At 34.5% G+C, this 15,431-nt stretch overlaps 1 protein-coding gene across 3 annotated transcripts in view; it reads right to left on the reverse strand.

Moving 5' to 3' along the window:
* MPP7 (MAGUK p55 scaffold protein 7) overlaps positions 1-15,431 on the reverse strand; it is a 96,654-nt gene that overhangs the window by 15,321 nt on the left and 65,902 nt on the right. For all 3 annotated transcript variants that reach the window (XM_083379425.1, XM_083379426.1, XM_083379424.1), the window contains 4 exons: positions 15,180-15,254; positions 14,750-14,946; positions 13,793-13,857; positions 2,357-2,527 (listed from right to left, as the gene is read on the reverse strand). In XM_083379425.1, coding sequence (XP_083235551.1) covers positions 2,357-2,527; positions 13,793-13,857; positions 14,750-14,946; positions 15,180-15,254 — 508 coding nt within the window. The remainder of the gene's footprint in view (positions 1-2,356; positions 2,528-13,792; positions 13,858-14,749; positions 14,947-15,179; positions 15,255-15,431) is intronic.

Raw genomic sequence — 15,431 nt, forward strand, 5'->3', positions numbered from 1 at the left:
GTTGAAAATGTTGGATTTTGAATTAGATTAAGAAAACATCTTAAAGAAAAGTTATTAGTGTGAAAATACTAACTCTACTTCACTTTGTAATTGATTAGAATCCTGAAGAAGTCATGTTCTGGAGCACAAATACATAGCTCAGTTAATTAATGGTTTTAGCTATAAGGAGAATATGGCAATAGCAAGCACAAAAGGACACAGCCTCTACCTATACAGGCAACTAATAGTCTCCAATAATTATGACAGAGAAATTTACATAATTTTAAACCACAGTAAAGATTGACCTGGTATCTAGAGAAACTTCAAATTCATAGTGCCTTAGTGTATGAATGTGTTGTTTATTATAAGGTACCATTCTTGAGCTTCAGAATTTATGCAAGATTAGAGTATTATTAGTGGCACATAACGAAGTCCTAGCAGTTTACTCTTGACTCACAGAAAGGATAGGAACATGACATTCTAAAGCTCTAAGGAAAGAATAACTAATGATAGTTATAAAAGCTACTACAAAAGCTGTTCAATGCCATTTTTATTTTAGTTTTGGGGGGATTTGGGAATCCTACATAACATGGCCAAATGGCCCATTTAGAGAACAGTAACAAATTAAGACAGTAGAAGCAATTCCATATTGTAGCTTAAGTTACTAGATGTTCCTGAAACCATCTTGAAATTCCAGTCTGGACTGTAATGGGTTGATGCTCAGATTAAGGGGACCACAGGCCCTGAGTGATCACGCAATAGCTTTTTACCCTTCCCATCTATAGAATAAAGACAAGTTTGTCTTGACCATATTTGAATGGGTCTTCCAGTGTCTGCCCTTTTCCTTTTAGGAATGTTTCCACTTCACTAAATGACATGCTTTTCCTTTGCTTTCCCAAAGGTTTGCATCCATAGACTCTTTTTCTTCAACATTATCACACTCTTTCTTTTCCATCCATCCATTTTATATCTTAGCCTATCTCATTTTTATATGACTCTAGCTATTTTTATATGACTCTAGCTTACAATACAACAAATGCACATCATTAATATATCACTGTTGCCCGATACAATAGTATTCCAGGCAAGGAGGGTGTTCTTTACTTCTATGTTCCTACTGTGGGATTACATAAACGTCTAGGAAGGAAAGAACTGATGTTTCAGTTTTATGGAAGCAGATTCAATGAAGCTTTGTAGTTTTATTCCAATATGACAATGCTGCAACTTAAAAAGATTTGGGTAGGTGGGAAGCTTTACAGTCTTCAAAAACAAAGGGGAAATGATTTACCCAGCAGGATCAGAAATTGAAAGGAATTTGCCCACTGGGAAATAGGAGATGCAAGAAGAGGAAGTTGAAAAACATGGGAGAAGGTTCATTATAATGTAATCATTGCATCAACCACCAGATGATAATGAAAATGAGTAGTAGTAGTAGTAGGTGGTGGTGGTGGTGGAGAGATGATGGTTAACCAGTGAAGAACATGCAGAGTAACAGCTCAGGGTGAAATGGCTGCATGGGAATAGGAGCCACCAACCACATGAGATGGGAGCCAGGTGCTGTAGCTAATTGGAACTGAATAGAAAGAAGTGCTGTAGACCATCTACCTGGAAGGGCTTGTAATAACATGTATGATGGGAAAAAAGCAATTCTGAAAATCTGGGCAGAGAATGTATTTGTGATCAGTTGAAAGATTGAATGACGATGTCATGTACTATTGTGTTCCAAGAAAAAAATGGGTGCGCTGATCTGTTCTGGGAAGGGTGAAAATGACCAACAGTAAGTAAGCATATAGCAACAAGATGACTTGGGAAAGGAAAAGCAGAGAAATTCTTTAGGGGTTTTGAAACTATTGTCTTAGGGTAACAGAATTCAGAATTCTTAGGCAGAAATCCAGCACTTTCCTTTTGTATAAGCTATACATATAGACTCTAATGAAAAAGGTACATGTTGCTGAAAAGCTTGGAAACTTGAAAATGCTAATTATCAAATGGTGAAATGCTTAATATAAAGCAGGACCTTAAATATTGGCAACTATAACCATGGAACATCCTTTCTGTGAAAATTCTAATATTCAAATGCCTCTTAAAGCCTTAAGAACAGAACAAGCAGTTACCTTGGCTTGTTAATTTACTGCATTATTTGATTATATTATTAATTTTTTTCAAAAGCAGGAAATTATAACAGATGAATCAAGGTTGAAATTTCTGAAATTTCTGACATCCATATGTAACAGTTTTGGTCAAGATTTGAATTTTTTGTAAATTTAAAAACACAAAACAGGCATGGTAATGAAAAACAACTGTAATAATACTAAAAGCAATGCAGCTCAAGTTCCATCATTTAACTTAACCTCTTAACTTAGGAGTTAAAACTTACCGACTAAGACAACAAGTCTATATTTTTCATTAGGCTGCCGCCTATATTTTGCTACTTCTTCATAGGTAGGGACATCTGCTGTGTCATACTGATCACTCTTCTTGCATTCATACATTGTCTTGTTTGTTTTTTTATCCTTTCTGCTTAGGCGAAAACTTCTCCTAAAGCCAGCTGTGGTTACATTTTTTAAAAAGCAAATATAAATGTTATTAGCCAATAAACTATAACAAATGTTCTTCCAAGCAAAATACTTATTACTTTTGCTATCAATATTTTCACCATTATTTTTATATATAAGTATATACAGATTATAGTACAAAATGCTTCTATTCCTCCAAATATCATACATTATTTTTCTCATATAGTCATACATTAGGACACTGAAATAAATGTTTTTTTTTTAAAAAAAAATCTGTTGACAAGAAAATTCTTTAAAGACACTGAAGTTCATTTGGATTACTCAGTTATTTTTTTCTTGAGGCTCTTATTCTATAAATATTATTGATTTAAAAAAGAGACATTGTCTAAATTTTGTTCAGTTTCACATAAGAGGCATATCTCCACTCAAACCAAGAACATACTTTGTCTTTCAAATCTGCACTATTTGCTTAAAAACTCTCCACCCTCACTAAGATACTCAGAAGTGTACTAAGTAACTATAGAATGCATACAATAGGTTGACCATCTCTCTCTATATATATACGGTATATGCCTACTAGATCCAGCAAAATTCATATAGTTGATATCCATCCTGGTTCAAAGTGACATACGGTATATTTATAGACAGGGATTAATAATGTCATAGTGTAGTTCCATTAGAAATAATGCAATCTTTTCAGTCACAATAAGCAGGTTTTTAACAACAAAATCATAATGTATTCATTAAAATGACATAAAGAACAATTAAGGAAATTACCATGTAATATAGTTTTGAAATTAAAAGGAGTAAAAAGTTAGAATAGTCAATATAAATAATGTACAAAAAACATTTTTGGGGCTATTTTCCTTTTTTCCATATACAATTCAATATGTTGAACACACGTAATACTCCTTCCTTCTCCTATTTTCCCTACAATAACTGTTTGGTGCAATGAGTTGGGCTGTGTGTGTGAATGATCCAATTTTTTTCTGAACTGTACAACTGGAGATCACATGACCATAGGATGCTATGACTGTCCTAAACCACCATTGGTTGCAAAGTGATCAACTCTTGATCATGTGGGTATGGAGACACTGACAGTTGTAAATGCGAGGACTAGTCATAAAATTATTTTTTCAGTGTTGCTCTAACTTTGAATGGTTGCTAAAGAAGCAAGTAATCAAGCAAGGTCTACCTGTATATTCCTTTAAAAGTAGAAGTCTGCAAACTTCAGATATACAGATCATTTACTCTCCAACTGGGATTCATTGTTATTTCATATGATGATAATTATATCTGATAAGGAATCACGTGGCATAGATATTGCTGAGCAGATTACACCAGGAGGTGGTTTAGATACTGTCAACACGTTATCAGAAGCATTATGAACCCAAGGAAATCCTAAATGAGATGAAATTTTGTAAAGACGGAACAGCCATAGTATTGTAGTGCTAAGTATCAATTGTATTTTGAATGGGTGCTTCTCTGGGTGACCAATAATGACATTGCTGAGAGAGATCCTAGAAGTCATTTAAATTTTGATGGTTTCAATATTATGAGCTTCATGAGATATTGGGGTAAGAGGGGCTTGAGTAAAGTTTAGAATAATAAAGAACTGGAAGTTCTTATCCTAATTGACTGTTTCACAGGCTGCCTTTCTAAGGAAACGTGAATCCATGATGGTGGCATGAAATTTTGGCCTAGAAACTATTTGTGAAGAGGAAAAGCTGCAGCATTTTTAAAAAGTAGCTCAAAAGCAAGTAGTTCCAAAAGAAACCTGGGAAAGGACAAAACGCTGAAAAGAAATCCAGAAGAAAAAGGAAATGAGAGGGGGGAAAAAATCTGTAGTAGGCAAACCGCAAACACTTTTCAGTGTTGAACAGTGTTGTGGAAAAAACTAGGTTTTGACAGTTGGGCTGAATTTAGGGAGTTAGTGAATGAAGCTCTTGCGTTTTCATGTTAGATGAAGGATGTTAAGGACCAGCTGTTGTAGAACTGATCTGCACAGGTGCAACTTTCAAGGTGATATGTGGAGTTTATAAGGAGTATGAATGATTTAACTCTAGTGAAAATGCAAATAAACTTATGGCTTTTAGAAATAGAGATTATTTATTTATTTATTTTATTTTATTAATTTAATTTGTATGCCGCCCTTCTCCCGAAGGACTCAGGGCGGTGAACAGGGCAATACGTAATAAAAAACAAGATACAAAAATTAAAAAGTAATTAAACAGCAATGCCCGTTATAAATTAATACAGATTAAAAGTTAAGAGCGATTTATAAAACCCAACCCCATCGCATCAGGCCAGGCCAGCTTGTTCAAAAAGGTAGGTTTTGAGATCGCGCCGGAAGGAGCGGAGATCAGGCGCCATCCGGAGCTCGACCGGAAGATGGTTCCATAAATCCGGTGCGCCCACAGAGAACGCCCTCCCCCTGGGGGCCACCAGTCGGCATTCTTTGACCGGTGGCACCCTAAGGAGGCCCTCTCTGTGGGAGCGTACTGGGCGGAGGGAAGTTGACGCCGGCCGCAGATGCTCCCCAAGGTATGGCCTTCGTTGAATAACACTTGTTCAGTGACCATCTCAACTTACTATGGCACTAAGTGAGTGGTATTCATGACTTATTTATGTAAGTTGCAGCATCCCCATGATCACATACTTGGCATTTACAACTTTCTTTGTCAGCTTCCTACAAGCAAAGTTGATGGAGAAACGGGCAGGAGGTTGGAAATGGCACTCACATGATGTCCTCACTTAAAGATCCAGAGTGATTTGATTAATGACAGCAACCAGAAATCCTGGAATTTCCAAGTTAAGCAGGGTGGTAATGTGACATCAGACTTTATGACCATCTTGCTTAACGGGAGAAATTTCAGTCCCAATTACAATTGTGACATGAAGACTACCTGTATGTAGGCCTCACTTTGGAGAAATTCAAATAAAATAATTTCCTATTTGATCAGCCATGAGAAAATGCCTGCAGTTTAATAAATCATAGCAGCAATATAAAGTAGTAGCCACAGATACAGCGAGGCTCTTACAACATTTTAGTATTTATTTGTGCATTTCTTTCTTTGCTTGACTTGTATTCACTGAAATCACAAAGATTTTTAGACATTTATGTACTTGATTGTTGTAGGCATGCTTCATATTTCATCAATAAAACACCTGCACAATCTATTGTTGCCAAAACAATGCAGTATAACTTCAATTCACAAAGTACTTATTAGTGAAAATTTAAGCTGATGGAAATGTACAAATAAAATCTGGTAAAGATGTCAGGCTTATTATTAAAATGGGGAAGATATCTGTGTATGTGTGTGGGGGGGGAACCAATCTATTATTCTATATAAATAGAGTGAACATCACTCTTCAGAGAAACTAATATCATTAAGGATCAGTGAACATAGTCTAATATTCCCTCTACTCGACTGTTTTCTAAGAGTAATACTTCTCTTTTATACACAGAAACAAATTATTAGTTTATCGTTCACTTACAGAGAACACGGAAATAAAAAAAATGAAAGAACTTCAATTGGGGGAAGCACAGAAAGTCAAAACTGTTTTATATACTGTAATGCTAGAGTCTAAGAAAGAAAGAAAAAATATATTTTATTTTGTTTTAAAACTGAAATAAAAATACTGCATGTATTTAGATAGGGCTGGTTAGACATTTCAAAAATATGAAACATAAACTGAAATCAATATAATTGGGGTAGGAGGATGGACAATTTCTAGAAGATCACATACGTATAAGGAATGGTTTTCCCTGTGACACTATGAGAGAAAACTTGAACAAGGAAGAAGCCGGAGAGGAAGACCATGGATACCAAGTCCGTAAGGTTGAGAAAAGAAAGAGAAGAAGAGGATGACCAAGGAGCAAGGTGGATGGAACCTACTATAGTGGTAAAGAGCACACCAGCAGTAAATCTGAAGGGCCAGGTTGGGAACAGATTATCCTAAAAAATTTTTATCTCTGTGGTTTCTAAGAGTAGACTCTGTCTTGATAGCATGTGATCAATCAATCCAACAGAGGAAATAAATTTCAAAACCACCAAAATGGTAAGTAACTTAAGTAGCATTTCTCCATAGTGCCTTAGGTACGATGCTACTTCATGATATACTGTAATTCCTGAGACATTGTTGAGGGGGGAAACAAGGGTACTCTTGCCAACCCCATCCAAATTTCAACAGCAAAGCAATTTTACTTAAAGAACAAAAAAAAAAAAAAAGAACATGGCTACAATTTGATCCAATAAGTCTCTGTCCCAGCATGAAAATTCTTCTCTTTTTCATTTGGCCTCAACTTTCCAGAAAGTACAGCTATTGCTGCAAGTTTAGGCTCGTTGCCAGTTCTAAAGTGCATAGCTGAGGAAAAGCAAACTCTTCCCTAAAGGCTTTGTCCCACATAATGTCAATGAAAGACCCTGAAAAGTCAGCTCCTATATGCAGAAACCTCATCCTTGGCCCTCGTTTCTCCTGCAGCCTAGAGCACAACAGGTTTTACAGAATGTTTATGTCTGCTTTTCAACTAACATTTCACAGCCAATACATCCAAAGAGGTTTTTAAAAAATGTTTTATGAATAATTCAGACACTAGGAACAGATATGGAGCAAGACTAAACATTTTCCAGCTTCAGAAAGGATGCCATTTAGGTTTGCAGCTTAGATCTCAAGAAGCCTTTGAAGTGTGCATAAATGCACACACACACACACACACACACACACACACCCATGAGCATAGAAACCCAAAATAATATATCACCAACAGCAGTTTGCACGCTTGACATTTTGGCCTTCCATGACAAACAATGTACCCAAACACACGAAAGCAATATACTAAACGTGCTCAGCTCTTACTAAATTGCAAAGTTTATTATGGGAGAGCTGCTAAATTTAAACATTTGAATCCCACACAGAAATAAATATATAAATAAACTTGCTTTCAAATTTGAGAATAAACAAAAATTTAAAAATTTAAAAACTATCTTCTAAGATTTCATGCTAAGAATGTTAAGTTTCATGACGATAAAAGAAATCTGTGTTCCTCATTACAGTATGTGTGCAATAATGTACTTTATTTTTTGCTTTATATTTGGTTTGAAGGCTGATCTACTAACAAACTATAGGACACAAGTTTTATTCTTTATAATTTTTACTTATAAAAATATTATCCTAATTGAGGCAATGATGCATCAATCACCATTTTAAAAAATGCACAAAAATGTAACATGTATGCAAATATTCATAAATAACAGCTTTATACACAAATATATACACATAGTATTAAATAAGTGAAAAATCATTTTTTTGAATATTGAGAGTCTAATAATAAAAAAAATTGAGTTAACATTATAGGTATCTCAGCTTGCAAGAAAATATATATTATATGGGAGAAAAAACAATCTCTAACACCTAACTCTGACTATATAGCCACTGGCACATATCTATTAAATCAATGAATTCACATGGAAACAAACCTGCCCACCTTTCTCTTATGAAAATTTTCATATTGAAGGGTTTTCCCCCCTCCTAATAGACCAGTGGTTCCCAACCTTTTCTATACCCCGTATCCCCTAGAACGCTTCTGATATATCCTTGCACCCCTTACAAAAGTTCAAAATAACGGCAATGAATTATGCATATATGCTATAATTTTGAAAACCCAAATTTTCACACCCCCTGGAATACTGTCTTGCACCCCCTGTTGGGAACCCCTGAAATAGAAGAACGACTCTTCCATATATGGGAATTACTATGCAATAGAACCTTAACATCAGATACACTGAAGAAGCAGTCGTTTTTTCTCTATTTTGCAGTGTCCTACAAAATAATCCATTCAGCCAAACACTATCCTAGATGATCATTATGCCCTCTAAAATAGACTCTTCAGCTTGTAAACACTATAAAAAGGAAGAGAACAAAACATTCCTTTTTTTTCCTTACTGGCAAATGTGGAATATTTTTTCCACTGTAGTCTGACAGTCAATCAGTCAGTCAATATTGCTTAACATGTTCTACTTGTCAAGCCAACAGTGTTGTAGTCAATGAAGTATGGCTAAATATAATGAATTGGTATATGGACTAGTCACTGTGTACAACACTCCTATTGGATCATTAAGATAGGATGCAAACAAATATCAACACAGTTATTCGAATACATTACTTTTGAAACAGTTTGATTTACAGTGATAAACAGCTGAACAAGTGCATAGACCTCTACATCTTCAAACAATTACAGGGACCAGGGAAGCCCACAAGCACATGTAGCCCTGGACAGATAATATTGTGGCCCCATAAGACTGTAAACTTTCAATATTACTATTTGATTTTTAGTGATGTTTCTATTCATTAACTATATATTTTTATATGCTACCCAAGCTTGTAAGCCGCCCTGAGTCTTCGGAGAAGGGCGGGATATAAATGGAATAAAAAAAAAAATTCCTCTTCATGCAATGTGGCCTAGGCAAGTCAATACATTGGATACCCATGATTATAGGTTTTTTTTGACTAAAAACCACAGTTTGTTTATCACAATCTGCTTTTGTCACATCTGATCAAATGGGATCCTGTATTTTGCCTAAAACAGATCTAACACATAATAAACATACAGCAATTAAAATGAAACAAGGTGCAGAAATGACCAAAAAGGACAGCACTTTCTTCAGTATATTCTCCAGATCATTTTTTACCCCATCTGGAAAGTTATTTCAAAAAGAAAAAGGGTGGGAGAATCATGGACTTTCTGTCATCTCACAAGTAAGAGACTCACCCAATATATTATTATCAGATGTTTGACTGCATCTTGCATCATTGACAAAATACAGAGACAGGCATAAAGCTGTGGCATCTTATGGAATCTACTTGAGATTTTAATACATTATTTGGAAAAAATGAAGTATACTTTGGGATGCACATTTTCAGTTCCTTAGGCATTTATATATAACTCACTCGTTAATTGTATGATGCATTTAACCATGAGTATGCCTGGCATATAAAACAAAGTAAGCTTTGTTTTGTCAATTCACTGAGGATGATACTTGATGAAATAGGTGGGCAACAATGACAAAAAAGTCCCATTGTATTGTACAGTCTTCATATATTGGTGCTACTAATATGCAGGCTAATTCTCTATACATTTTTGTTACATCCGTGGTTCTCAATTCTTTCTTCACCACAGATGCCCTTTAAATAACTTTTGGGGCCATGGACCATGGCCATGGATCCCGAAGACTTAACTCAAGATTTAAATTGTAACATTTCTTCATGACTTAGTGGACCCCCTGTGACATCGGGGTCCCCCAGGGTCCATTGATTTTAAAAACTTATGTCTTTTGTGCTTTTAATTATTCTTATATTGTGTCCAAGTGTAACCTCTTCCTAGTATATGTATAAAAACAATCACAGTATTGATCATAATGTGGAAGGAATTGCCAATGATAGTATTTCCTGAAACAGGAGGTTAAGGATGAGTCAGTCCAACACTAACTTCAAATTTAATTGAAATGCTGTAATATATACTTCTAAAAAATTAAGTCACTTACTTCACAAATTAAAGATACTATTTCAATAATTTCCCTATTTTTAAATGAATAAAATAGATTATTTTTAATAGATTGATCCTTTGTGTCCAATCCAGTGAGCCATTTTTTTTTATTCTAACCATTTCACAACATGCAGTAATGCCAATTTGTTACCTGCAAATTTGTAGCTCATCCAGGAAAAAACTGAGAAAGAAAAGAGTCTTATGTAAGCAACGGCTCACCTATAAGGGCTCCATTGTTGTGACCAGCACATTCAACTTCCTCTGGATGAAGTGTAAAAGCATACAGAACAAAAGCCAAGAAATAAAGCAGAATAGTTAGATGCCCAGCCATAAATGCAAAAGAAGAGATACTTTAGAATGACAACTGTATAAAGCTTAGCATGGAAAGCCTTCAATAAATCAGCTTAAAAATAAAGCATCGTATTTTCTATAGTATTTTTCTACACACAGCAACATGCATACTCCATGTCTTTATTGCCTTTTCATGATAGAAATTAAAGGTGTTCTATTTAGCTTTAGTGGAAGATAAAAATGCAGTAGCTGAAGCAAAGATGAAATTATTTACAAAGAATATCAAAGAGGTTTTATGTTTGGCTCAATGGATCAGACATAAAGGGTTTCTGATGAACATATGGCACATTTGCTCAATTCAAAATATTTTCACACTTTTCATAATATGCCAGAGGTCTCTTGACAAAGCAGGTTATAGTCATTTTTAGTTATATTAAACAGTTGATTTGGTGAATTAATGACTGCCATTGTTATGTATTCTGCAAATGACAGCAGCCCAGCAGCTTAAAAAGAAGGAAAAGGACCCCTGTAAATTGAGAAAATAGGTTCTAAAATTATGTCGCTGAAATCTGCAATGGAAAACAACTTTTTTAAAAAATGAATTCTTTTAGAATCATGCAACAGCATTGACTCTATCTTTAGGCCAACTGAAATGTTTTGAATGATAGCACCTGTTTATTATCTTATTTTGTTTCAGTAACATTCAAATAAATTACCAGAAATTTAGCCAAAGCCTGCAAATTCAATCCATATAACAAAACATATTTCTGCAGGAGAATTTTTCTTTCCAGAGTATCTTAGGTGGGAAGAGAAATATGTAGGGAATAATAAATAGAAAAGGCACATCTGGCAATGAGTAATACCCAAGGAGCCCCATGCCTTACCCCAGTTATCGTCATGCATGTATGTTACCTTGCACAGGACCAACTTGCTTACAGCCTTCACAGCACATGATAATTCACTTTGGAACTCTATTGCAATAGCTAAATTACTAGTCTTTATCACTAAATGTGCTGTTATAACCCACATTTAATTTTCTAATTGTTTCTAAATTAGAGATGCCTTAACTAATCTAGCTTTCAGACCATCTCTACCACCAAGCAGGGAAACTTACATGTGTACCTTCAATTTTCTCTGAAAAGCAAAAAAGGGGAAAAACAGGAGGCAAGATTACACAGACTGAGAACGCAGTAAGATTAAAAACTTTAAAACTCAGAAAACACCTACCACACTCAACTGTCTCCTCAGCTTAGAAGAGCCAAAAAACAAACAAGTAGACACGATTTATTTAAAATAATATATTCAGCAAATAATAATAAAACTAGGAAAGAAAATGTATAATCGCATAGCATTGTGAATGCATTAAGAACATAATTTTAAGTAGTTTTCATTGGGAAGTAGGTTCCCAAAGTTTGCTCTTTTAATTGATGCAACATCTGTTGTGGAACAGCCACTACCAGAGAAATACTTAGCCCCTGCTAAATTTGCCAAAATCTGTTTTCTCTCATTAACAAAGCATTCAGCTGAGACAGTAGGAAAAAAAAGGGTAGTTAATTTTTTTTTGTCGGAAATAGTCATTTGTTTAGGAGCATTACACCGGTATTATGGCTCAGTTCATTACCTAACTGCTCCCCTAATGATCTGGAATTCAAATAACATGTTCAAACTTCTCAAGGCCAGGGCTGTACAAAGAGTTCCTAACAGGGACTTGAGCCATACAGTTATATAACTAATTTGGTACCTGTTTTTCTGTAAGATGTTCATTATAACTATTTTGCTATAATGGTAAACATGAAAAATCTCAATTCAGTAACAGGAGGAAAATATTGTTTTTGAGATAACAGTGTATTTTACAATAGTGGTAAATATCTATAGTTGGGGTGTAGGATGAGGTGAAGGTTCTTTCTCTGAGCTGGTGGCTTCATCCACACAGTGTATTTTGCTAACTGACAAGACAGAAATGTTGATGAAAAGTGAGATGACTTTTACTAAGAAAAATGAATTAGCAGTCTCTAAAGATTAATAGTTTTGCTATCAATTATGCCAGCATATAAATTTGGTTCTACTCATTCAGATTTAATAAAATGCGTAAATACCTCTTCTTTGAATACCACCTTTTGAATTTAACATCTGCTCATGAAGGTCTGGCAAACCGTGTTGTTTTTATTTCTTTAAAGAGCACATGAAATCTAAAATTGTGCTGAATGACTGTAAGAACTACAGATCTAAGTCCTCAGGAGAAACCATCAAATGGATAACATGCAACTGAGATACCTCATATTTACATATATGAATCTAGGTACTAGGTGCTACTACATGAAACATAGAGTTAGTCATTTACCACTGGCTCCATGATGTTTGACAAGTCTATTTTCTGCCTGATTGTACCTTCCAGAAATTTGTGATTAATCAATTCCTGGGCTTAGTTACTTTTCAGACCTTGTCTGAAAAACACTATTTATTTCTTCAAATCCAGAATTTCAATGAAACATTAGTAACAGTGGGAAAAATGCTAGAGGTTTGACTGTCATTATGATTCTGCATAACACATATAGGGGTCCTTGGTGCTCTCTGAACTTGGTTTTTTCTTGTAGACCGTTCATTATCCAAACAAGATAACATCATCAGTGCCGTTGATAATAAGACATACATTAATGGAAATTTGGACTCCTCATGGAAGTTTTTATTTTCTTATTTCTAATTCTGATAGCATGAGGAATATAAAATTATCTCCTGATCTTAAAATGTTTATTTATTTATAGAATTTGTTTTTAGGCATGGCTTGCTTAGCTTTTATCAAATTACCCATCTCTTATGTTTTCCACCTCTTATTTTCTTATATCCTATCATCCTTGGATGCTGGCAGAATGAAAATTGGTGAAGCATTGAGCATGGTGCCGAGATAGACATTAAATGTTTTTCACAATATAGAACAGAAACTTCAAGAAAACAGAATAATTGGCTTGATGAAGTATTTCTACTGATTCCAACATGGAAAAAAAGAAGAATAGTGGAAATACAGCAACAAAATACCATTTATTTACAATGTTCTTAATAACACGTCAGTGAAGTGGAAAATTGATACACGAATATGATCATATGATTCTAAATGTGATAAATATTTTATAACAGTTTTTTTTAAAGGATACACTTGCAATTTAGTGGTAATTATATTACAGGATGTTTATTTTTGGAATTCAAACTAACTTAACATGGAATTTTAAAAAGAGTGGTACATTAATAGAACGGTTCAAATGATTAAGGAAACAATCTATTTCCTACATCTATTTTATTTTCTTTGCTATGGTAAAAGAATATACTTTAAGATCTGGAATCAGCAACAAAACCAGCAATTTTTCTTATACAAGTAGAGAGGTTTGGGCCTAAAGAATGAATAGCATCACTCCTTTACTGTGTAATTTGTAAATGCCAAAAGCAAGTTGTGTAGCAACAGACTTACATGATTTCTTATTTGAAATCTTCAAGGGCCGAAACTGTACATCTGATCTTCTTAATGCGAGTCTCCTATCAAGTAGTTTGAGGAGGGGAAGAAAACAAAACTTTTAAGCTTTTTTAATGCTCTTTTAGTAACAGTATGTACAGGTAGTCCTCACATTATGATCACAATTGAAACAAAAATTTCTGTTGCTAAGCAAGACAATTGTTAAGAGAGTTTTGCCTCATTTTACGATCTTTCTTCCCACAGTTGTTAAGTGAATCACTGCAGTTGTTAAGTTAGTAACGCAGTTGTTAAATGAATCTGGCTTCCCCACTGACCCTGCTTGTCAGGTCACAAAAGTTGTTCACATGATTCTCGGGACATTGCAATCATTATGAATATGAGTCAGTTGTCAAGCGTCTGAATTTTGATCATGTGACCACTGGGATACTGTAACATTCGTAAAGTGGACATAGATAGCTTTCTTCAGTGCCATTTTAACTTTGAATTGTCACTAAACAAATGGTTGTAGGTCTGAGGCAATCTTTTTTTTAAAAAAAAAATATCACCCAGAATTTTAAGACATTATAATAAACAGTGAAGTTTATTTAAACTCTCCTAAACTAAATTCTGCATTTGTCTTCTTTTTATAGAAGTGGTAACATTTTCTTAACACATCAGCACATTCTACAAGTTGTGGTGTAGATACTGATGAACTCTTTTCCATCGGTTTAATTCTCGCAAACAAGATTATAAATGCTGTATCGGGTTTTGTCATTATCAATATAAGCAGCTGAATAATAACATCCAATTTAAACCAGTATTTTTCAAACTTTGGTACTTTTAAGAATTCATGGAGTTCCCTAGACAGAATACCGAGTTCAGTCTTTGTACTGCATTTCAGTGCAGCTCTAATGGTTAGACTGATCACATTTTTAAGTGTTGGGAAGTGAGGATGAGAAATCAGTAATAACATACCTTTCCTGGAAGTGTTTTGAAGGAACTAAGCCTGCTCTGGGATTAGTATCACTTTCCAGCTTGGCTTGCCACCAGGTGGCATCATCTTGGCTCATGATTTGAAGAACATCGCCTTTTCTGAAAGGCAGTCCAGCTTCTTTACAGGGAATTGCTTTATCTTCATTGGGATTATAGTCAAAAAGAGCTTTCATGAAGATCTGGAGAAAAAAATACATTTTTTACCCTGAATTACTTAAAATATATGGAATTCTCTTGTTACCGCTGCTTGCTGGCATAAAATAAATTTACCTATCATGATAAAAACATTTAAATATTTGAGAAACAATGCTGGATTGAACTGGCATTTAAGCCTTAATAAGTAAGTAAGTAATAAATTTTGCATAGCCATTATGTGAAGAACCTTAGTTGAATCCAACAAGTGTTTGTTTACCTTGCCTTCTTTTGATGAGATTTCTTCTTTGATACTGGGTATAATCTTAAATGTAATGGCTCCTTGGGACAGAGACTAAAATATGTAAATATAAATTACTAAATTATGTACTTAAAAAAACAAAACAGAAGACATAATAGATTCCAGTCCAATTCCTATTATTTAATAGCAAACAATTTTGATCTATTGTACATGGATTAAAAACTATGTTTTCTATCACAGGAAATTATGTATTTATGTACTGTAACGTAA

Source organism: Vipera ursinii, assembly GCF_947247035.1.
Source record: "Vipera ursinii genome assembly, chromosome: Z".
Taxonomy (NCBI): domain Eukaryota; kingdom Metazoa; phylum Chordata; class Lepidosauria; order Squamata; family Viperidae; genus Vipera; species Vipera ursinii.